Raw genomic sequence first — 23,645 nt, 5'->3', positions numbered from 1 at the left:
TAACATGTGAAAACAGCTCGGCCATGCAGGATCATACACTCACTGAACATCAGCGAGAGGAGAGTGCTGTCAACGTTTTTCAACTTGACTCTTGTATTTCTAACTTAGACACAGCCTTGCAATTTCAACTCCATTTCCTATATGATGCCGGTGCACTTTGGACTGAAATAATTGAATCGGTTTTATGTGGATTAAATGAAGTACACTGTTGAAATCAGTATTCCAGGTTTTGTCAATTAGCATAGCTTTTGGTTCAAACTTGGGCATTTGTAGGCAGTACCTTTTGGAAGCAGAGTTGCATGTACAGGAAATTTAGTTGGCAATTAAAATTGGTCATTATAATACAGGGTATAAATTACAAAAGCTTTTGGGAAAACATTTCCATCGACTTAGTTTATTGAAACTCACCTGCACTCTTCTGTAGAAAGGTTGAGAATTTTCCTCTTGGAAAGATTTTCTGAAGGATCTCTTCACTGCTTGAGTTACAGGAAGCTTAATCCAACATATGCACTTTGTATACATGATATCACTATTCCTCTATTTATTCCACTTCACACCCCCAATCAAAATATAACAGTACTGATTTCTAAGATCCCAGGAGGGAATTAAGAAATTGAGGCAAATGTTAAAAGCAGGAAGTCCAAGTTGTAGGTATGTATCTGCTGGAAAGTGATAGAGGAAACCATGCAGCAACTGTTTGGCTCCTTAAATGGAGGTGTTGCATAAATAAGATGATTAGGAAAAGCATTGGCCCCTGTGTCATTCAGTTCAACCCACTAGGTTTGCATCATAGCATATCTGGCAAAATGTGGACCCAAGATCTGTGCTGTTGGTGGACATCGCTGTCACTGGCTGTGCCAATTCCATGCTGAATGTTAGTTGCAGGTATACTTTCAGCATATAGCACAGCTCTGTATCTGGTACTCCCACCTGAATTCTGTGAAGACAGTTTTTAATGACTTGTCATATGGGGTTGCCAGGGTCTGTAGTTATGATTCACATCTTGACAGGTACAGCTTCGCATACACAGCCTGAGCATCCTGGCATGTTGTCTTTCGGGCAGTGGCATGGAAAATAAATACTTTGAAGGAAATGTACATTGCAGTTAATGGTGCAATTAGATTTGTTGTCATAGTTTCCTCTGGTTTTACAAGCTTCCATTTGGCTGCCAAAGCAAGGTGTGTTTATCAATGTTTGTAGGTATTTGTGAAGCCCAAATATGTACAGGTTAGGTGGATTGGCCAGGCTAAATTGTCCCTTAGTGTTCAAAAAAAAGATTTAGGTCAGGTTACTGGGTTATGGGGGTAGAGTGGAGGGTGCTCTTTCAAAGGGCTGGTGCCGACTCAATGGGCCAAATGGCCTCCTGCATTGTAAATTCTATGATTCTATTTCTTGCCTCACTTTTTTTTTCTTTGTGTAAGAAGTTAAATCTTTCAGGGCAGCTTAGCGGCGCAGTGGTTAGCACTGACGCCTCATGGCGTCGAGGTCCCAGGTTCGACCCCGGCTCTGGGTCACTGTCCGTGTGGAGTTTGCATATTCTCCCCGTGTTTGCATGGGTTTCGCTCCCATAACCAAAAGATGTGCAGGGTAGGTCGATTGATCACACTAAATTGCCCCTTAATTGGAAAAAACAAATTGGGTATTCTTAAATTTATAGAAAGAAAAAAGAATTTACATCTTTCATAAAATTTACAGTGCAGAAGGAAGCCATTCAGCCCATCGAGTCTGCACTGGCCCTTGGAAAGAGCACCCTGCCTCGGCCCACACCTCCACTTTATCCTAAGCCAGTAATCGAACCTCGGACCCTGGAGCTGTGAAGTAACTGTGCTAACCACTATGCACCCGTGCATCTTTGTTATGCAAAGTCCTGTCTGTACTTAAATAAAATAACACATTTGCCATACTATGCTTTTTCACTTGACAACAAGGTAATTTGGGTTTCTACAATGTTCCACTGTATTTTGCAGGGGAAAAGATCGGCACAACATCAATTTAGGGACAAAAAGTACAACTTCCATGTATAAAACTTTTGCTTAACACTGATCATCTTTTTGGTCTAAAATTTTTCAGTTGGAAAGATCCACAATATTTCTTTTTCACCTATAGATGACAGTAAATCTATCTTGTGTGAGAAGGTTAAATTTTCAACATGACCCCACAAACAATAATGTAACATTAGGTGTTTTGGTATGATTGGTAATTTACAACCATAATTATCTAACCTTCCCCCCCAAAAAAAGTTGAATGAGTGTTCAGGCATAGATGTAATAAGATCATCAAGTTAGAAACACTAGAGCCCTTGTGGCTTTATTAAATTATCTTCTATGGGTAAATTTTTTTTTTTTACATCTTGCAAGTTTGAAACCTGTGAAGTATATAGTTCTGCAAGAATTTTCCTCAACATTATTCCAGTGTTTTCAGTTCAAAACTCGAGAAGTAATGTGATAAATAAAAAATGGATTTCCAAGTACAATTGAGGTCCAGTGTTGTTGGCAAGTTGAACAGAATGGGTGTTTGGCGTTTCAGCCTGAGTTGAATCTATGTATTGAAAGGGATGCTAATATTAAAACTGAAGATCGATGCTTGTTGATGAATATGATATTTCAGTGATTTGTTTTTTGGTGAATTTTGTTGTTGCCTTGATGTCATGATCTCAAATCAGAAGTTTAAATCCAAAACTGTGGTCTAACCCAAATTTATTGTGGGTTTCATCAGTTAGCAATGCTTAAAAAAAGAAAAACACCATTTGATTAAAATTGTGTATTTTTTATGTAATTTAACATTTTTAGTGTTACATTTTGATACAAAACTAGTTTTTCTTTCTGTTTAGCTGATGGCACATTTGATAGTGGCCAGAGTTCATCTGGATTTTCAGATTCTTATGGCAGTCAAACTGTTTCCTATGGTTCTGCTCCAGAACAGCATATTTCAGCAAACCAGGCACCTCCTGCCCAGCCGACGTCACAACAGCTTGGTGGCCATCAGCAGCCTACAGGGGTAAGTACGTTGTAAACAGTATTTGTAAATCCATGAAGCTAACTCAAGAAGCGTTTTATGATTTTTAAAGTTTTAAAGTGATCTATAGCATACGTTTGAAGAGCTGTGGTTGTTTCTAAATACTTTTTGTCATTCCCTCTGTAACTTGCTATTTTCATTTGTATGTCATTTTACAATGTAACTAATTTAAAAGTAATTATGTTAACTTAGAAATTACTTTAAATGGTTACCATCATCAACTTACACGCTGCAAAGGTACTGTTGAGTATTTTTCTTGAATTTGTCTGACCTGAAACTATTTTTCACATAAGTAGAGTTTATTTACCCCTCTGATATTTGCTGCATTATATTTTTGAGGTTGAAGCTTGCACGCCAACACCAAAGGCACCAATGGTAATGTCCATGGGTAAAATATATCCGTGATGCCCTGTATTTGTTCAGAACCTTAGCGTAATGTTGCAGTGAATTGGTCAAAACACCATGCCACAACAATAATGATATTGAAAGACATATAAGGTGCTTGTAGACCTGATGGTGTAGAGCTTTATTGCTGAAAATCTTGACATCCTTCTGGCATGTAGGTTTGTTTTAATGCATTCTTAACTGAAGCACGTGACATTTTATTGATATCAATCCTGCTCATATGCATAAACCTTTCATCCATCCTCATGCAAATTGTAATCTACCCAGTAAGCCTTGCATTTTTAATTTTGATGTACCTTTATTGGTAGCGATACGGAGTTTGCAGGCTGCTTGCAGTACTTTATTCTTCTAACCAAGAAGTGTATGTTGGATTTCTTTTCTCTTTTTGAGCACTCTTGGATATGATCTAATACTGACCAGTAGTAAACTTAATAATCTGTAGGATCAATGTTGGTTGAGACTTGCATAGTGCTAATTCTAACCAGCTAATTTGAATACAGTATCAGTAATAGCTGCCTCCATATATCTTACGCAGCTAAATTTCTTGCAAATACATAGGCTTCAAGTTCGAGTCAACTCATTTTTCATTTCTTGGAAGTTGAAAAGAATTTGTATCATCATGTGATAGTGCAACACAACCCATTTCATTTCCATCCAGCATCCTCATTTATAGAATGCCATGATGAATGCTGCCACAAACAGCTGAGTTCGTCTTGTGTGTACATGTTGACATCCAGTTTACTGTGGGTCAGTTGATAAGTGTTATTTATTTATTTTCTTTATTTTTTCCTTCATTTTCTTTTAGCTTCGAGGTCGTAGCATGTCTTTCTGTGTTCCCCACCTTTGCACCATCCCTGATTCATCCTACATTCCTAGACTATCCTCCACTCCGCCACCAGTTCTCTCTGCATTTCTCTCCCCACATGTTCGGAAAATCCCTGAAGAAACTTTTGCTGAAAAACTGTCAAAAGCACTGGAAAGTGTCCTTCCTATGCACTCAGCTCCTCCATGCAAACTGCGCCGCTCCAGCCTCCCGTGTATTAATTTCAACCCTGTATGTTGTCTGTGACTCATTGAGGATAAGTTGTCATTAAATACAAACTATTCTGGGCACTAAGTTTTACAATTAAGATGAGATTTAGTTCAGGTTCACTTTTGAGTTTCAGCTATCGATTCTGCTTTTAGGAAGCGGGACCTGTTGGCAAGTTTTGATGAAATTGAAATGCACATTTATTCATGATTCTATTTATTTGATTAAATCGTGCAACCATTTTGGCAGCGTTTAAAACAGGAGAAAATCTAATCTTGTTTTTTAACCATCATATTAATACGAACTACGTGGAGCAAATCTGCTTCCTTCAGGAATTATCTATTTACTTGTAATCCACACTACCAGTAAATCTGTGATACTGAGCACAGTCATCATAATATTTAGAGAATCACATAATTGTGAGTTGGAAATATTTCCTTCTGGAGCGACATATTCATTTTCATTTTCAAAACTTTTGTAGTCAACTAGTTTACCGCTAAAAATAATGCTGATGTCGATTATGGTGTCAGAAATTATTTCTTTGAATTGTGTTGGATAATTTGAAAAAGAGTTTTGGCCTAATCCATAAGTGCAGTTACTGTTTTTGGCTCAAATGTGGATGATTCAGCTGGCAATGTAAAAAGTTTGGTCGCAAAATATGCCTATCTGATAGTAACAAATTTGAATTCCTTTTTCTTTAGTCCTATTGGTACTATCAGACATTGAAAAAAGAACATAATTAAGTGGAGAGAAATGGGTCTTTTCATTCTGCAGTCAGGTGAAAAAGTTCAATCGGCTGTCTTTTTTTGTGTAAGGCATCACTTAACAGGATGAGATCATTAATTGCTTTTGCCAATGATTTTCGATGCAAAGTAGCAAGAAATAAATCTCTTCCACGTGCAGATAGAATTTCAATGCTGCACCTTAATGTAAAACCTGTGCCCACAGATGTGTTTAATGCATTCATTCAGTTCTTTTAAATGTCTTCTGTGTTTGTTTGATACTTTTGCTATTATTGTTTTGTAATGTAATTCTTAGTAAAATTCAAGCAAAAGTTCATTTTCTGATGAATTTTTAATTTTCTCGACTCTGATTTGAGATTTTTGTCTTCATGTTAAAGCAGTCCCCATCTCTAGTGCATCCTTGTGAGGGAGTTCCATCACTACCAGAGACTGTTTCATATCCATCTATTCCTGAACGACCATTTTCTTTTTCTCCACCACCAAGTTTTTCTCTGAAAGTTGATAATTCTCAACGCCGCAAAAGTACTTCCATCCTGGAAGCCCATACTCACCATTTTCAGCCGATACTGAGGACCATAGGCCAGAATGTTATTTCTGCTGGTGATTTTGCAAATCGGAATGCTGAAAACTCAACCATTAAGTGCTTGGTTACTCATAGATCTGCCAATGGACCAGTCTACATTGAAGGCCAGGTGCAACCAGAACAAACCCATGCCTTGGTTGAAAACAAGGCAAGATCGGGTCAGTTTGAGGAAATTCCAATTCCACTTTTGTGTCATCCAGCAATGTATCCGTGCTGTGTGCAGTTGCAACAAACTTCGCAGGATCCATACGAGTCTGTAATTTACAACAGCCTTCCATCTTGTACACTTCCTTCGCAGCAGCAACAGATTTATTCCCAGCCCTTGAGTTGTGAGGAGTCCCTGAGTAGTCAAAACTTTTTGCCCTGTCCAGTACAAAATGTGATGGGTCAAATGCCTCAAATGGTGCAGGTCTCTTCGCATACAATACCAGCTCCAGTTTCGAACTTGGCTTCTCACCTTCAGCTGTCACAAGACGTGATTCAGAAACAGGGACAACATTGGAATGTTGGAGAGCCACAGGCAGTATTACCACTGACCAGTAAAGTTTTTCTACCTGTAAAGGAAGATAAAGATTCTCAAAGTGAACATGCACTCACGAGTGTTTTTGCAAGAAATCATGTTGGAAGTGTTAATACAATGCTGACTGTTCAGCATTTGACTGTCCCTCATTCTGCACCACCTATTCTTGCCCAGGTAAATGAGGGCAGAACTGGATCAATCTTTGATTTTCAAGTTCCCCCAGCACAAGTGGAAAGTAATGGCATCCACATTCCTGTTCCACCATTAACTCACAGAATTTACAGAAATCGGCGGGCTTCAATGGATCTAAGCTTGGAGGACAATCAAGGGACTGGAATGTACAGCAGGCTTCAGCCGGTGACCGAAGAACAGGTGGTTTATTTTAGTTCTGATACTGTGGTACTGCCAGTTGACATCCTGCGAAGCGGACAACCAATGTCAGAAGAACGTCCTCAGAATCTTAGTCCACAATGTTCAAGTGACTCTGGTCAGTCAACTTCTTCGGAAACCAGAGATTTCCAGTCACCACCACCTTTGGGTTTCCTGGCACCATACTCCGGTTTATCATTGTATTGTGAGCAACAACAGGTTTTGCCGAAGCGTGGCATGCATTATGAAACATTGCAAGGTGTGCCTGTTTCACTAGTTGCACAACCACCCATGTTAATGCTGACCAACACTGAGCCCTTTCCGGCAACTTCAGGGACAACTGGTTTGTATCTCCAAGTCATGGAAGGATCCTGGCCCCATCCTGTTTCATCCCTGCAGAACTTGCCAGTGGATCACAGTTCTGCAGATGGGCACAGTCTACCTTTGGTACTTGAGTTTCAGGTGTTCATGCCTTTTGCTGAAGTCTGTTTAGTGTTTTACTAGGCAAATCTGTTTACTGGAAAAAATGCATAGCAGCCTGCAAATTAGGAGTAGTTTCTATTGCTCCATGACTTGCATAAATCAGTCATTTTGTAAAAGGTTCTGTAATGTTTTAAATAAATTAGTCAATACAATTAAATGTTGAAATTTTCTAAAAATTACTTATACTTTTTGAGTTTAATCAATGAGCTTAATCAGTGAGGAGGATATCCTACTGTATTCAGAAATAATAGCTCCCATTTAAAAATATTATAAAATGTATTTAAACCTAACTGACTTAATCACTGAATTTGTGTCGGATACAGCTGATCTGAATGTATATAATCAACTTAAAATGCCTGATTATTTTGGGAGTCTTTATCTTCCCTTGCAATGGCCACATAATATTGTGCCATGAATTAACTCTTGTCATGTCTAAATATCAAGCAGGTCCAAATGCAGAGTCAGCCGCCTTCTACCAGTCTTCCTCTGACTGTGACATCTCAACAGCCACCCCCACAACACCCACCAGGATCCATACAGCAGACAAACAAGGTAATAATCAGGTGCTACAAGGAGTAGCACCTATACAACTATTCAAAAAAATCTGGTGGTAGACCGGCAAGTTGCTTGTGTGGTTGGCCAAAATAAAATCCTGTTTCATTTTCATAGCTGAGAACGAACTGGGAAATTCAAGGAGTCCCACATGAGAATTTGACTTTTCACTTTTGTAGTTAGATTGATAGGTCTGTCTTTCAGCTGGTATTGTATCTCATACTTTGTTATGTTTGTTTCTTGTAGTTTGGCAGTTACTACACCCCAACGTATCTTCCACAGGTAGAGAATTTCATTCTTCTTTAATCATTCCCCCCGTCCCCCTTGAGTATGCACAATTGTCACACTTGAGTTTGTGCTATGCAGCAGAGTCCATGCTTTAAGTTTGAATTCTTTACTTTTTGTCAGGAATAAACCTGTTCCTTGGTTTTGATAAATTTTGTGTTTATTGTGCTAAGACTATAAGTAGGTTCAGATTCTAGCTTGTCTGAATGTTAAGAGGGCTTTCTTTATCTGGACCAATTGGTATTAATTTCTGGACATTTACTAGGGAAGTACACTGTGTGAAATTTCCTCATAACCTCATGCAACTTGATTGAAGTTCCATTTAATTGGCTTCTGCTTTCCAAAGCTGGAGCAATGACCTTGAATTTGTGGGCCTTCTGACCATGTACTGTCAGCACTTATACTGAATTGTCAGCAGTCTTGACAGTCACTTCAGGATTTAGCAGAAGCGGACTTTAGCGATGAAATGCCAAATTGCAGTCTGTGCCATTCACTGCTTGTCATAAGCTGCTCTGTGCCTCTACCCTCCACACCATCCACCCCAACATCAGTGAAACCAGTTGATCTGGTGAGAACTTTTCAGTTATGTCACTGTTAGAAAGCCTGTTTATTAAAAAAAAAACTAAAGCTTGTTCAGTTACTGATTGTAACCTTGTTTTTAACCTTGATTCAAGAAATAACTACTGCTGAACAATGATCTGTCCCTGTTTGTGAAATTTTGCTATATATCTCCACCAAGCTTCATTGCTAGATTTTTAAAAGTTTTTCTTTAAAGTTAAAGATAAATCAGCTTTAAACTTGATCCCATGTGCCTCTCCCAATCTTTATTTCACTTACTGTAAATTTTTAAGAAGTTAATTGCTTTTTTGTTTACTGGTTAGCTGACTGAGAATTTTAAAAATGCGATTGGCTGCCCGGATAGCTTGACAACATCAATGCATCTGGATGTTGGGAATCCCAATTGAAGAACGTTATAATCAATTGTATCCCAAACAAATAGAAGTCTTATCAGGGAGATCACAAAACCTCTCAGGAACGCTTGCTTTTGAGGTCCGTGGTGAGCACCCTTTGCTGCTGACTGAAAATCTGGCCTAATAATACTGCCAGAGTACCGAGGATCTTGTGCTGTGTGGGAGGGACTGGAGGACTTGATCACAACCATAACTCGCTATATGTAATTTTATATGCTGTCCGGGTGACTCGGCTAAGACCACGGATTGACTTCAAAGATGAAACATCTTTAGATTTTACCAAGGAATGCATTTTTATTTGATAAAGGGAAGGTTGCCTGACTGCACACCAATGCTTCATTGAAAGGATGCTGGTAAGTGCAATAGGCAGTCCAGTTGGCCGTTGGCATCTCAGTAATTTTGTTGTAAAAACTGGGTGTGTGCTGTGCTATGGTAGAAGAAGGCGTTTGAGAAGTTGTATGCATCTAAAAAAAAAGTCAGAAAAAAGATATATTTTGACCATTTTTCCAAGTTCAGTTAAATATAATTCTATTTCAGGGCAGCACGATGGTACGGCGTGGTTGCAGGCTCGATCCGTGTAGAGTTTACACATTCTCCCCGTGTTTGCATGGGTCTCACCCCACCACACAAAGATGTGCAGGATAGGTGGATTGGCCACACTAAATTGCCCCTTAATTGGAAAAAAAATGATTAGGTACTCGAAATTAAAAAAAATATGTAATTCTATTTCAGTGAATTTTCATTCTGACTAGGGTGCACTGAATCACAGAGCAGGTATCCTTGCAGATATAATAGTACAACATTTTTCTTTCTTTCCCCAGACAGTACAGCAGCAACAGCCTGTGCAGTATTCATTTCCACAGATAGTACCTACTGGCTCAGTTCCAGGCCAAGTAGTTCCTCAACCCCAGGGGCTGTCTATAAGCCAGAACCAAATGCATACTCCCCAGCAGGGTTCAACTTCAATACAGGTACAACACTGAATTACTGAAGTGTGCTTTCTTTGCTGTTTGACCAGATTAAGCTATACTGTGTTTCATTATTTATTGCACTAATTAGTTTGTTAGAATAGAGCATTCATCGGAGTCATGAAAACTATTCATTTTAAAGTGAGAAATTTTAATTGAACTGTCATTAACTACAGAAAATCTGTCCAGTTTTGTTTGTTTCAATGTATCACACACTGACACTGAAAGAAACATGGTTTTTCTTATAAAATTCTCTAGATTCTAAAACAGTCCCAGCAGATTGTAACCCCACTAGTTACAAAAGGAGAGAGGGAGAAAACTGGGAATTGCAGACCGGTTAACTTAACATTATTAGTAGGAAATGCTAGTTTTTTATTATGAAGGATGTGATAACTGGATGCTGTTATGATTCCCTGGGTTAGTGCACAGTCAATTCCAGCCCCACTCAACCTGGAGTCGCTGAACAATTGAAATAAACAAATAATTCTTGGAAAAACACTCAAAAGTCTTTAGCCCTTGGCTGCCCAATAACTAGTCACCAGATTTGTAAATGTAAATATAGTTAATTTTATTAATGACAGTAACTCTAATTAAATATGCAGCAAATACAAGTGGTTAACTATCACCTAGTTCCTTACCCCCACAATCCACCCGCAAATACACCCTGTAAACACGCATACTTAAAAAGACAAAAAATAGAGGGGAAAAGAAGGTTGTAAAAATAATGATGGAAGTTAAAAGGATAAGAGTCTTGTTTTTGATGGTTGGCTTCTATTCTAGCACACCTTCTTTCAATTTAAGCTTTCAGCTTGCGGTTTCTGCTTTCAGTCTGTAATGGTTTTTATTGTAGATTCATCCACGTTCTCTGTCGGTTCAGAAATATAGCAGCTGTACTGCTTTTCTGGAGCAGGAGAAAGACTCGCAGATTCTTCTCTGAGCATCCAGTACCTGATTGTCCTTTCCTTGGTTCTCTGAAAACCATCCCACTTGGGTAGGATCCAATTGCTGCCTGTTGCCGGGCAGAGTCGGGCCTTTCGGCTAATTCATTGGCCACCAGCCAACCAATTGAACAGAGTCCTTCGATCTCATACCAAAGTTTGATTTCTGCTGTTCGAAAGTTACTACAGTGTACTATTTTATAACTATTCCATTCCTCATTTCCTCTACTCGACTTAAGGTTAAACATCCATAGATCAAAAATGATGATGTCAAAATAAAAGAAATGGGAAACGAGGGAATCAACAGGAAGGGCCCTTACCACACTTCAAAAATATCAATGGAATTGGACAAGGTCACTGTGGATTTATGAAAGAGAAATCACGTTTGACCAGTTTACTGAAGTTTTCTGACTGAACTATTAGAAACAATAGGGGAGAACTAGTGGATGTGGCCTATTTTGGATTTTTGAAAAGCTTTTGATAAAGTCCCACAAAGGAAGTTAGTGTGCAAAATTGAAGAGCATGAGATTTGGGGGTAATATACTAGCATGGATTGCAAATTAGTTAGTAGGCAGGAAGCAGTTTAGGAATAAATGGGTATTTTTTTGGAGTGGAAGGTGGTGACTAGTGGGGTACCACAGGGATCAGTGCTTCGGCTCCAGCAAATCACAATATATACGTTAATGATTTAGATGAGGGAATCAAATGTAATATTTCCAAGTTTAATGACAACCCAAAACTAGGTGGAATTGAGAGTGGTGAGGAGAAAGTAAATAGGCTTCAATGTGATATAGACAATTTGATTGAGTGGGCAAATACATGCCAGATGCAATATGATGTGGATTAGAACATAGAACATAGAACGATACAGCGTAGTACAGGCCCTTCAGCCCACGATGTTGCACCGACACGGGAAGTCAAAAACTAAAGGCCATCTAACTTACACTATGCCATTATCATCCATATGCTTATCCAATAAACTTTTAAATGCCCTCAATGTTGGCGAGTGCACTACTGTTACAGGTAGGGCATTCCACGGCCTCACCACTCTTTGCGTAAAAAACCTACCTCTGACCTCTGTCCTATATCTATTACCCCTCAATTTAAGGCTATGTCCCCTTGTGCTAGCCACCTCCATCCGCGGGAGAAGGCTCTCATTAGTGTGAAGTTAGATACTTTGGAAGGAAAAACAGAATTGCAGAGTATTATTTACTAGAACATAGAACAGTACAGCACAGAACAGGCCCTTCGGCCCTCGATGTTGTGCCGAGCCATGATCGCCCTACTCAAACCCATGTATCCACCCTATACCCGTAACCCAACAACCCCCCCCCCCCCTTAACCTTACTTTTTAGGACACTACGGGCAATTTAGCATGGCCAATCCACCTAACCCGCACATCTTTGGACTGTGGGAGGAAACCGGAGCACCCGGAGGAAACCCACGCACACACGGGGAGGACGTGCAGACTCCGCACAGACAGTGACCCAGCCGGGAATCGAACCTGGGACCCTGGAGCTGTGAAGCATTTATGCTAACCACCATGCTACCGTGTTGCCCCAAATGGTGTTACATTGGGAATGTTGTACAAAGGGTGTGTGCTTGTACACTAGTCATTGAGAGCAGGTATGCAGGTGCAGCAAGCAGTTACCAAATGGTATAATAGCCTTCATTGCAAGAGGATTTCAGTACAGGAGCAAGGATGTCTTACTGCAGCTCCACTGGGCCTTGGTGAGACCCCACCTGGAGTATTATGTGTAGTTTTACCTTCCCTAAGAAAATATATACCTGCCAGAGAGGGAGTGCAGTGAAGGTTGACTAGACTTATTCTTGGGAAGTGTTATGGGTGCCTGGTCAGCCCTAAACAAAGTTTTAAGACTGGGAAGAAAGATCGATTTATTCCAGGTGTGATAATATAACAAATCGGGCGTGGTTATTTGAAAACAAAACTTTGTTAAAAGAAAATAAAACAGTATTTAAACCTTTACTTCGCTGTTCTAACACAAACAGATTACATGCAGTTTCTTAACCCAAACACTAGTTCCCACTAAAACAACACTTTGCATGAAAATACAGCTCTCATTCCACTTACTCTGGAAAAGGCAACACTTGCATTGAGGAAGTAATCTTCTGTTAGGACATCTCTTTCAGAATTCTTTTTCTCTTTGGCAGTTTTCATGACCTGTTCCATGGCTGCTTACATCCTTCTCTCTGGAGCAGATTTCATGACCTGTTTCATGGTTGCTTGCAACCTTCTCTCTGTCCAAATTCGATTCTCTCTAAGCTCCATCTTACCCTCCAAACAAAGGTCTTTTTTGATTTCACCTGTGGAAGGAGCAGTGCTCCGAAAGCTGGTGTTTGAAACAAACATGTTGGACTTAACCTGGTGTTGTAAGACTTCTTACTGTGCTCACCCCAGTCCAACGCCAGCATCTCCACATCATTCTTTTTTGATGCCCAGTCTGGAACTCAACTGCAATACCTGCTTGATCGCCCATTCCTGTTTACACAAAAGACCAGAGCTATTCCATTCACATGCAACTAGTCTTCTATTGATAGACAAATGGATCATCAGACTCTATAATGGGATAATTGCTTGTCAAACAAGGTTGCTCCGAATGACGATGGATCTCAACCTTATGCATTCCCGAACAAGTTTAATTCTGAATGATACCATTTGACTCACCAGGTCTGGACGTGTCCCTTTTATTCTGCTGCGAGCTGTCTTTTTTCCTCTCCCCTATCTTATCCCCTCTTTCCTTACCTTATTCCCTTTTGCTTCCCCTCTTTCTCATTTTACCTCTCTCCCACCCATGTCCTCATCTCCCCCGTGTGACTTCTGTCACAGCTTATCCTCTGATCTTAGTTTCTCTGCTGTTTGGCGTTTCACAGCTTTTATTCTCTCTGGGGACTCTTTTCCCTTGGTTTCTGTGGCTATGACTCATCATTCATTCCCTCACCCGACAGTATAAATATCTCCCATTTTCTATGCCTTTTGGCTTTGACAAAGGGTTATCTGTACTCAAATGTTAGCTCGCTTCTCTCCTTCCAGCTGCTGCCAGACCTGCTGAGATTTTTCAGCATTTTTTCTTTTGGTTTCAGATTCCAGTAATTTGCTTTTGTTATGGGGTTGAATTAGTATTTCATATAGGTTTAGCATAAAGTCCTGGCTTTTGTACTCTCTACCTCTATTTATAAATGATGTGGAGATGCCGGCGTTGGACTGGGGTGAGCACAGTAAGAAGTCTTACAACATCAGGTTAAAGTCCGACAGGTTTATTTCAAATCACTAGCTTTCGGAGCACTGCTTCTTCCTCAAGACAAAGTCAAAGATGCAAGACAATGCTTTGAATGCGATTACTTGCAGGTAATTAAGTCTTTACAGATCCAGCGATAGGGGTAACCCCAGGTTAAAGAGGTGTGAATTGTCTCAAGCTAGGACAGTTGGTAAGATTTTGCAAGCCCAGGCCACATGGTGGGGGATGAATGTAATGCAACATTTATCTTCTTTACTTCCGATGGCGGCCACAGAGTGAGAGTCGCACATTTAGTCGCTACTGCTCGAGGTTGATTTTTTTGGTCCTTCCCTACCTGAATCGCGTGGTGTTGGATGGCAGAAGGTGCATGAGCACTGAAGAAATATAAAACTCCTTTGGTGGAACTGGTTTATGGCTCATCGGACAAGAAGTGCAACGAGAAAGAGACAGCTACTTGAGCAAGAACGTTTTTATGCTGTGACACAGGAGAAGATGGCAGAGAGCGGGGGCAGCGCTGCCTACCCAGTGGTCTACGTAGCAGCTGGTGTAATTCCTCAACCGCAAGTTCTAGTAGCAGAGGAAGGAGGCTTCGGATAACTTGGCTAAGGTGGTGAAGCTGCTTAGAACAGCAAATCAAACATGTGGGGCAGAGGCTGCAGACGTGAGGCCCAGCAATCAAAAAGGTGGGGGAGCATGAGCATCGGTTGACCTCGCTGGAAGAGGAAATGGGGATGATGATGAGCGGCCAGAAAATGCTGAAGGAAAAGCTGAAGGATATAGAGTACCACGCAAAACCTGCAAATCGTGGGGATGCCTGAAGACATTGAAAATGCGGAGGCCGCCAAGGTTTTGGAGAGCACGCTGGACAAGCTGATGGGTGAGGCGGCCTTTGACTGTCCTCCCAAGGTGGACTGAGCGCACAGGACGCTGAGGAGGAGGCCACAGGTGGGTGAGCCACCGAGGGCGATTGTAGTGGGGCTGCATTGTTTCCTTGACGAGGAGAAGATCATGAGATGGGTGAGGTAGACCAAGAAGTGCACTTGGGAGGAAAGCGAGTTGTGGATTTACCAGGACCTGAGAGCGGAGTTGGTCAAGTGGAGGACCGGGAACAATGGGATCAAGGTATCTCCACTCCACCTGGTCAAACACTGCCTTTGCATCCATAGAAATAATAACTTCTGGCACCTTCCACATTCAGAAGCCGCCTAATGTCACTTGACAACTGTTGCCCCATGACAAAGCCTGTATGACCCTCGGTGACCACTTCAGGCACACACCCGTCTAATCACTTCACCAAAACCTTCAGCAGCACCTCCACATCCGTATTCAACAAGGAAATGGGCCTATAAGACCCACACTCCACCGGATCCTTATCCTTCTTTGGGATCAAGAAGGTGAACGTCTATGCCAACATGGCCGGCAATTTCCCCCATGCCCATAAATCATTATACATTCCTCGGAGATGTGGTGCCAGCACTGTCTTGTAATGTTTATGTAAACCCCCCCCCAACCAAATCACTATCTTCAACACTTTCAAAAACGTGGAGGGTGAAGTTCTGGTTAAACATCATGTAGTCCTCTACTGCCGAGGCTACCATCTTCGCGATCATCTTGTCCGCTAGGAGTGCTGCATCTATCCTCCACATGAGATGCCACGTAATGTGGCATGTGGTCCGATATTACTAGCACAATATTACTAGCACAGTTACTAGTGGTGTACCGCAAGGATCTGTTTTGGGGCCACTGCTGTTTGTCATTTTTATAAATGACCTGGAAGAGGGTACACTAAGGATGGGTTAGTAAATTTGCAGATGACACGAAGGTCGGTGGAGTTGTGGATAGTGCTGAAGGATGTTATAGGATACAGAGGGACATAGATAAGCTGCAGAGCTGGGCTGAGAGGTGGCAGATGGAGTTTAATGCGGAAAAGTGTGAGGTGGTTCACTTTGGAAGGAGTAACAGGAATGCAGAGTACTGGGCTAATGGCAAGATTCTTGGTAGTGTAGATGAATAGAGAGATCTCGGCATCCAGGTACATAAATCCCTGGAAGTTGCCACCCAGGTTAATAGGGCTGTTAAGAAGGCATATGGTGTGCTAGCCTTTATAAGCAGGGGAATTTGAGTTTCGGAACCACAAGGTCATGCTGCAGCTGTACATAACTCTGGTGCGGCCGCACCTGGAGTACTGCGTGCAGTTCTGGTCACCACATTATAGGAAGGATGTGGAAGCTTTGGAAAGGGTTCAGAGGAGATTTACAAGGATGTTGCCTGGTATGGAGGGAAGGTCTTACGAGGAAAGGCTCAGGGAATTGAGGTTGTTTTCGTTAGAGAGGAGAAGGCTGAGAGGTGACTTAATAGAGACATATAAGATAGTCAGAGGGTTAGATAGGGTGGACAGTGAGAGCCTTTTTCCTCGGATGGTGATGACCAACACGAGGGGACATAGCTTTAAATTGAGGGGTGATAGATATAGGACAGATATCAGAGGCAGTTCTTTACTCAGAGAGTAGTAGGGGTGTGGAACGCCCTGCCTGCAACAGTAGTAGACTCGCCAACTTTAAGGGCATTTAAGTGGTCACTGGACAGACATATGGATGAAAATGGAATAGTGTAGGTCAGATAGGCTTCAGATGGTTTCACAGGTCGGCACAACATCGAGGGCCGAAGGGCCCGTACTGTGCTGTAGTGTTCTATGTTGTATAATATATTCTGTCCCCACCGCTAATTCCCCCTCTCCTGGATGCCAAACTGTCACTGGTTTAAAACCCCCCCCCCCCCCCCTCCCCCCCTCCATCCCCTCCTCCCAAATCCATTAAAAAAAAAGCACAGTGCCGTTGCCATTCCCCGACATTACCTAAACCTGGAGATCCACACAGAGGCCCCCCCCCCCCCACGGGGATGAACCCGTAAATCATAGAATTTACCAGAAGGAGGCCATTCAGCCCATAAAGTCTGTACCAACCCTTGTAGAGAGCACACTACTTAAGCCTACATCTCCAACCTATCCCCGTAAGCTCCCCTAACCTTTTGGACACTAAGGGCAATTTTGCATGGCCATTCCACCTAACCTGCACATCTTTGGACGGTCACACTCATCCCTCCATCGACCATAACAAAAAAAAACCAATGCATGCAGCAATAACACTTCCCAATATTCACGTTACAAAAACATCAAAAATTGCAAATTCCCTCCCTTAGTGCTGCCCCAAACCATGCCTCCTGAGAAAGTCATTTGCCTCTTCTGGCATGTTCAGATCATGTTCTTTGCCCTTTTATGTTCCCCATAGTTTATTTGGATAGAACATCCTGAATTAGATGTTGCTCTGAAAGAGCAGCGCCGTGGCCTTTTTGAAGCCCGTTGACCTCCTGGCCAGGTTGGACCCAATGCTGAGATGGATCGTATTTGATCACCCTCCTCGCTACAATCCTGTGTGGACTTCGCCCACCTCAAAATTTGATCCTTCTCCTGAAACTTGTGCATCCGGGCGACCACTGCCTGCGGTGGTTCTCCAGCTCTTGACCTCTGACGAGGCAACCGGTGGGTCTGATCCACCTCTTGGGGGTTTCTCGAAGACCAGTTTTCCGAACATCTTTGCCACGTAGTCAGTGGCACTCTTACCCTCGACCTCCTCCGGCAAACCAACTATTCGTAAATTTTGCCACCCAAATCAATTCTCCTGGTCATCCACTCTTGCCTTCAACAACTTTTGGGCCTCTCCCAACCTCCTCTTCCAAAGACACGATCGGGTCACTGCGGTCAGGCACCACCTTCTCCACCTCTTGGATTGTTGCACCCTGCGACTTCATTTGCTGCTCCATCTGTTCCAAAGTCTGGTTAAGAGGGACTACTGCTCCCACGATCGCCTTCTATAGGTTCTCTTGCTGATGCTTCTTAAATTTCCCTTTGATGAACTCCCATCAACTGATCCACAGTCAGCAGAGCAGGCGACGATAACACGGCAAGCTCTGTGTCTTTTGGTGCGCCGCGAAGGACATCCACTTCTTGAGCCGAGGCTTTATTTGATTGAAGTTGGGTGTTGTAACATGTCAACATTCCACATTGGAGGAGAAACCTACACACTCCACTTACTTTGCACTTTATCCCCACCAAAACACCCATTAACCCACTTCCATTAACCGGGTAGAAAGGGCCAAAATCTGAGCTTCCAAGTGGGAACTACCCAGTGTGTGCTACCAATCAGCTCATTGCTGCCACTGGAAGTCTGCTTAGAATTCATGAGGAAGAAAACAAAACATTTCAAGCTGTGGAAATTAGTTAGACCAGATATTATAGTTTTGACGAACTGGTTGTCCAAAGCTTTTGTTTCCCAGAAAGAAGAAGGAATATTGCATTCTTAAAGATTGTACAAGGCCCATAATTGTTCTGATTGTTTGTTTGTTTTAATTTCCTTCGCAGAATTATTCCACCCCGTTGCCAGGTGTTGCTCCTAGCCCTGTAAAGTCTGCTGGGAGTGTCCAGGCCACTATTGTCTCACCACCACTTCCGGTTTCTACAGATATTGCATCTCAGCCTGTCACACAAGCATTGTATCACGTTGGACTTGCTGCAGGTGTGGCCCAATCCTACATTGAATCCACAGCAACTGGACAAACGCGAGTGCTCACTCCAGGTGCCTCCACTGTTCAGCAGAACCAGATAGGACAATTACATATCCAAGCATCCCAAGAGGTATTTTTATGTTTCGGCATTCAATAATGAAGGAAATAATAGCATTCTTTGTGGAAATCATCTTTGTTCTTCCTGAATTTATTTTTTTATTTTCTAAGAGTAAGAGCATCTCCAGAATGGATAAATATCGCATTTTTCTCAATTTTTGTGGATTAAATACTGTTGTGCAAGTGGTTTGATTTTTTTTGTTGTGTAGCTCAATTGAAGAATACTATGCAGCTTCAATAAGGAATCCCTAATCACATTCACTTTTGAAAGAGAAATAGATTTAAATAAGTTATTGACTCTAATTTTAATTTTCTTTGCAAAAGTGGGTGAGAAAGCTTTAGGTTTTATGCCACCAAATTGTGGTGTTTGGTACGAGTCAATTGTGAAATGAGGGGCAGGAGAGCAGAGGTTGAGCAGCATTTTACAAGGGGGGAAAGATCAATTAGTTATGTGTTTGAAGGGTGCTGGGAAGATGTTGTAGTCGCTGGGGTAGGGGATGCAATGGGAGGCTGGAGGTGGGGAAAAAATGTACAGAAAGCCATATTTCCCCCACAATACCTATTCCAAATGTCAGCTGGCATGGTGGCTTCTTTCCCCTCCATAGCATGTACCCAAAAAGGTGAAGGGCAAAGAAACGATAAGAGTACAGGAACAGAAACGGCCACAAGAGGAGAATCACCATTTTCTCCAACTTGCAATGTGCACTGCAGTTTATATCAATGAGGGAAAATTGTTTGTTTGCATGTCTGTCCCCAAATTTCCTTCCTGTTTCACTTTTTTATTAATGAAGCCTTAAAGTAGAATTTAAATTCCTTATGTAATTAAGTATCGATGAAGTTCCTTGTCTGTACTGCTTGTAACAATGTGGGTACAGCTGTTCTGCCACTCTCTGACTTTGGCTCCCATTACCCATGCAGTCTAAAAGTCTTAAGGCATGGAAAAATGAGTAGACAATACAGCCAGCCCTGCATGGTTTGTCTTCTACCTCAACTCAACTTTCCTACTCTATCCTTCTATCCCTTGATTTTTTTTTTTAAAGAGTTAAATCATTTTTTGAGCACTCTTGAGTGAACTCATTGGCTGAGCATCCACAGCCTTCTGGAGTAAAGAATGTCAAAGTTTCACAACCCTTCGAGTGAAAATAATTTTTTTTTTCATCTTGGTTATCAATGGCTGATGCCTTATCCTGAGACGAGATTGCACCTAATCCTACACTACAGTCCCAGCGATTTATTTGGGAAACAAATTCTGTTTAAAACTTCCTGTGGGTTTCTGTGTATTTTTGTTTCTACTGGGCAGTTTTGCTTTTGTTTCTGCTTGGATGTTTGTTCCAGCTTCATGATACCTTGAGGATATTTGAAAATTATAATTCCATGAATTGTTGACTGGAGATATTTTTTTATTTGTACTTCAAAAATTATATATGTTGGGCCCACATTTCTAACCTTGCATCAGTTCTGTTTTAATGGTGCCATTGTCATACTCCAGTTTCCTGTTTCAATAGCTGCTCATAATATTGATTGCTGATTGAATCAATTTCTTAACTTTATTTTTGAAAATAGCATTTCCCAGCCACATTTTGTTTTTTTGTCTATTCTGATCCCTGCTTGAGAGTATGAAGATAATTAGACTTTTTTAAAAAGTTGTTTCTCATGAAATATTGGCTTTTCACCAACTGCCTATTATAATGATACATTGTATTAACTGGTGTAAAATAGAACGATACAGCGCAGTACAGGCCCTTCGGCCCTCAATGTTGCACCGACATGGAAAAAAACTAAAGGCCATCTAACCTACACTATGCCCTTATCATCCATATGCTTATCCAATAAACTTTTAAATGCCCTCAATGTTGGCGAGTTCACTACTGTTGCAGGTAGGGCATTCCACGGCCTCACCACTCTTTGCGTAAAAAACCCACCTCTGACCTCTGTCCTATATCTATTACCCTTCAATTTAAGGCTATGTCCCCTCGTGATAGCCACCTCCATCCGCGGGAGAAGGCTCTCGCTGTCCACCCTATCTAACCCTCTGATCATTTTGTATGCCTCTATTAGGTCACCTCTTAACCTTCTTCTCTCTAACGAAAACAACCTCAAGTCCATCAGCCTTTCCTCATAAGATTTTCCCTCCATACCAGGCAACATCCTGGTAAATCTCCTCTGCACCCGTTCCAAAGCTTCTACGTCCTTCCTATAATGGGGCGACCAGAACTGTACGCAATACTCCAAATGCGGCCGTACTAGAGTTTTGTACAACTGCAACATGACCTCATGGCTCCGGAACTCAATCCCTCTACCAATAAAGGCCATCACACCATAGGCCTTCTTCACAACCCTATCAACCTGGGTGGCAACTTTCAGGGATCTATGTACATGGACACCGAGATCCCTCTGCTCATCCACACTACCAAGAATTTTACCATTAGCCAAATATTCCGCATTCCTGTTATTCTTTCCAAAGTGAATCACCTCACACTTCTCCACATTAAACTCCATTTGCCACCTCTCAGCCCAGCTCTGCAGCTTATCTATGTCCCTCTGTAACCTGCAACATCCTTCCGCACTGTCTACAACTCCACCGACTTTAGTGTCGTCTGCAAATTTACTTACCCATCCTTCTGCTCCCTCCTCTAGGTCATTTATAAAAATGACAAACAGCAACGGCCCCAGAACAGATCCTTGTGGTACGCCACTCGTAACTCGTAAAATGCGATTATTAATTTAATGTTGCCACAGAACAATGGACAACCTTGTGGAATTCAATCCTCAAAGCACCTGGAAAATCCCAGAAAATCCTTCAATAAAAATTCAATTTCATCCAGTGCCGTTGCCCCACATAAAACCTTAGGCCCGAGACTCGAGGCAGGCCTGATAGAAACCTTTGCAGCCCTGCACTCTGGCCCAAGGGCCATATGTTGGACCTCCTTGATGTATGCATCAAGATTTGTAACAGCATGTTATGCTGATCGGTGATGTGCTATTTAGGTTTCCCACTTGGACCACTCAGTTCATATTTAGCAGCCGCAAAGATCTGACTCCATTGCAATTCTCCATTGTAAAGCTTGGGTTGAATTTGAAAGCGGTTCCATGGTCCAACCAACCACTGATTGGCTTGGAGGCAATTTGTTTTCATTTTTAGTTATCTTGCTGAAGATAAAAGGTGCTGAAATTTTGTCTGTTTAGATAATTACTATGTAATACTGAATTATTTTAAATGTTATTCTTCCCCCAGCAGCTGAGTTTGACCCAAAATGGAAACACCAAGCTAATTTTCTGCTGCTTGCTTTATTCATTGCTGTCTTGTTTTCTGCACTCAACTTTATCCCCTGCAGCCATTCTTACACTGGCAGGGAATAAGAGTTTCCCCACTATATTCTGATAAAATAATCTTGTTGCATGCAGTAATCCTTGATGTGGCCAGAATGAGTTAGATTCCAGACCATTGCCTCTGCCTGGCTTGTGGTCACTATCTGCCAACGTCATGTAGCCTCTTCCGACAGCTTTGACCAGAGATGTTTTAATGGAAGGAAGCAACCCGTGAAAACTTACTTTTTATGAATGTGAGATGGCTGGAAGCAGTATCAAATAGACCAATAAATGTAAACTATATAATAAAATAACACCTGTAGAATAATTTTAAAGTCTATTGTTAGTGAGACACTGACACCAAGTTGAGGCAGATTCCCACCTTTCCGCCATTCCTCCTCTTGCCTTCCTCACTTGAAGACATGGTTTTAAATCGGGTGGCAAGCTGTTTGGTTTCTGTTGTGTTTGAGCAGTAGCATGACAAAACTGAACATGTGGAGGGAGGTTATTTGGTGAGATGGAATTTGGTGAGAATTAACATTAAGACTGTGATGTTATAAGAAGAAAATGCTCATCTTTATTCATTTTACTTTCAGTTGTCTTTAATCACTTGCACATTTTAATGCTTTTAGGTGCCCCAAGCTCCTCCACAGCCATTGCCTGCAGAACAGTTGCAATTATGCTCATCAGTGGACAGGTGATGATTTTAAATTTATCTTAAAAACAGAAAATTACCTTGGTTCCCATGATGAATAGTGCATTCTTCTTTGAGATATGTGTATTGCACATGTATGCACAAATGGTTTGCAGCTTCATGTGTGGTACATTCAAACAATTGTGGAGGCGCAACTCATTTTGTACAGAAATGTAGTGTTTGACTGTGGCTCTGCATATAAATGTGAAACTAAGACTGGAATGTTCAAGGTAGTTGCCTGTTTCTGACGGCCAATTTCCCAAAACGTGGTTTAGGTTTACAACTACCACAGCATTGCTATGTTAATGAAGTTTGGAAGATTTCATTTGAATAGTATAACCCACCTGCAAATGGAACTATCAGAGGACCAGACAGTTTGAACTCTGTCCATATGGCCTGTGAGGCAGATTAAACCACTTGAAAAAACTCAGCTGAGTGTTTTCTTGGATTTTGTGCTAATTAGGATTTCTGTAGCCTTAAGAACAGATCAGCTGTGATCTAATCAAATGGTGGAGGTTTGAAGGATATAAATTTCAGAAAATAAGTCAAGTTATGAAGAAAGGGAACAAGCAGCTGAGTCGAGAAAAGTCAAAGCAATAAATTGATTTACAAAAGATTAATTAGTAAAGATATGACCATTTGTGTGACAATAAGGCAGTCCAGCTCACTCCTCTGGGTGCTCACTCACTTATCCTCACACTGTAAGTGAGTGTGTATGTGCTCTCTCTCCCTCATGCCCTCTCCGCCTCACGCCTACTTTCTCCCCCTCGTGCTTGCTGCCTACCTCACTCGTGTGGCAGGGGGAGGGGAGCCCGAGTGGGGAGACACAACAAAGGGAAAGAAAGA

At 41.6% G+C, this 23,645-nt stretch overlaps 1 protein-coding gene across 1 annotated transcript in view; it reads left to right on the top strand.

Moving 5' to 3' along the window:
- LOC119955257 (serine/threonine-protein kinase WNK1-like) overlaps positions 1-23,645 on the top strand; it is a 220,866-nt gene that overhangs the window by 128,155 nt on the left and 69,066 nt on the right. Inside the window, 8 exon segments of the mRNA XM_038781307.1 lie at positions 2,831-2,997; positions 4,226-4,474; positions 5,571-7,112; positions 7,593-7,700; positions 7,947-7,982; positions 9,778-9,927; positions 18,537-18,809; positions 22,738-22,802. Of these exon segments, the coding sequence (XP_038637235.1) occupies positions 2,831-2,997; positions 4,226-4,474; positions 5,571-7,112; positions 7,593-7,700; positions 7,947-7,982; positions 9,778-9,927; positions 18,537-18,809; positions 22,738-22,802 (2,590 nt within the window).

This window comes from Scyliorhinus canicula, chromosome 20, assembly GCF_902713615.1.
Source record: "Scyliorhinus canicula chromosome 20, sScyCan1.1, whole genome shotgun sequence".
Taxonomy (NCBI): Eukaryota; Metazoa; Chordata; class Chondrichthyes; order Carcharhiniformes; family Scyliorhinidae; genus Scyliorhinus; species Scyliorhinus canicula.
Note: the sequence above shows the minus strand (reverse complement) of the source record. Positions and strands in the feature narration are given on the sequence as shown.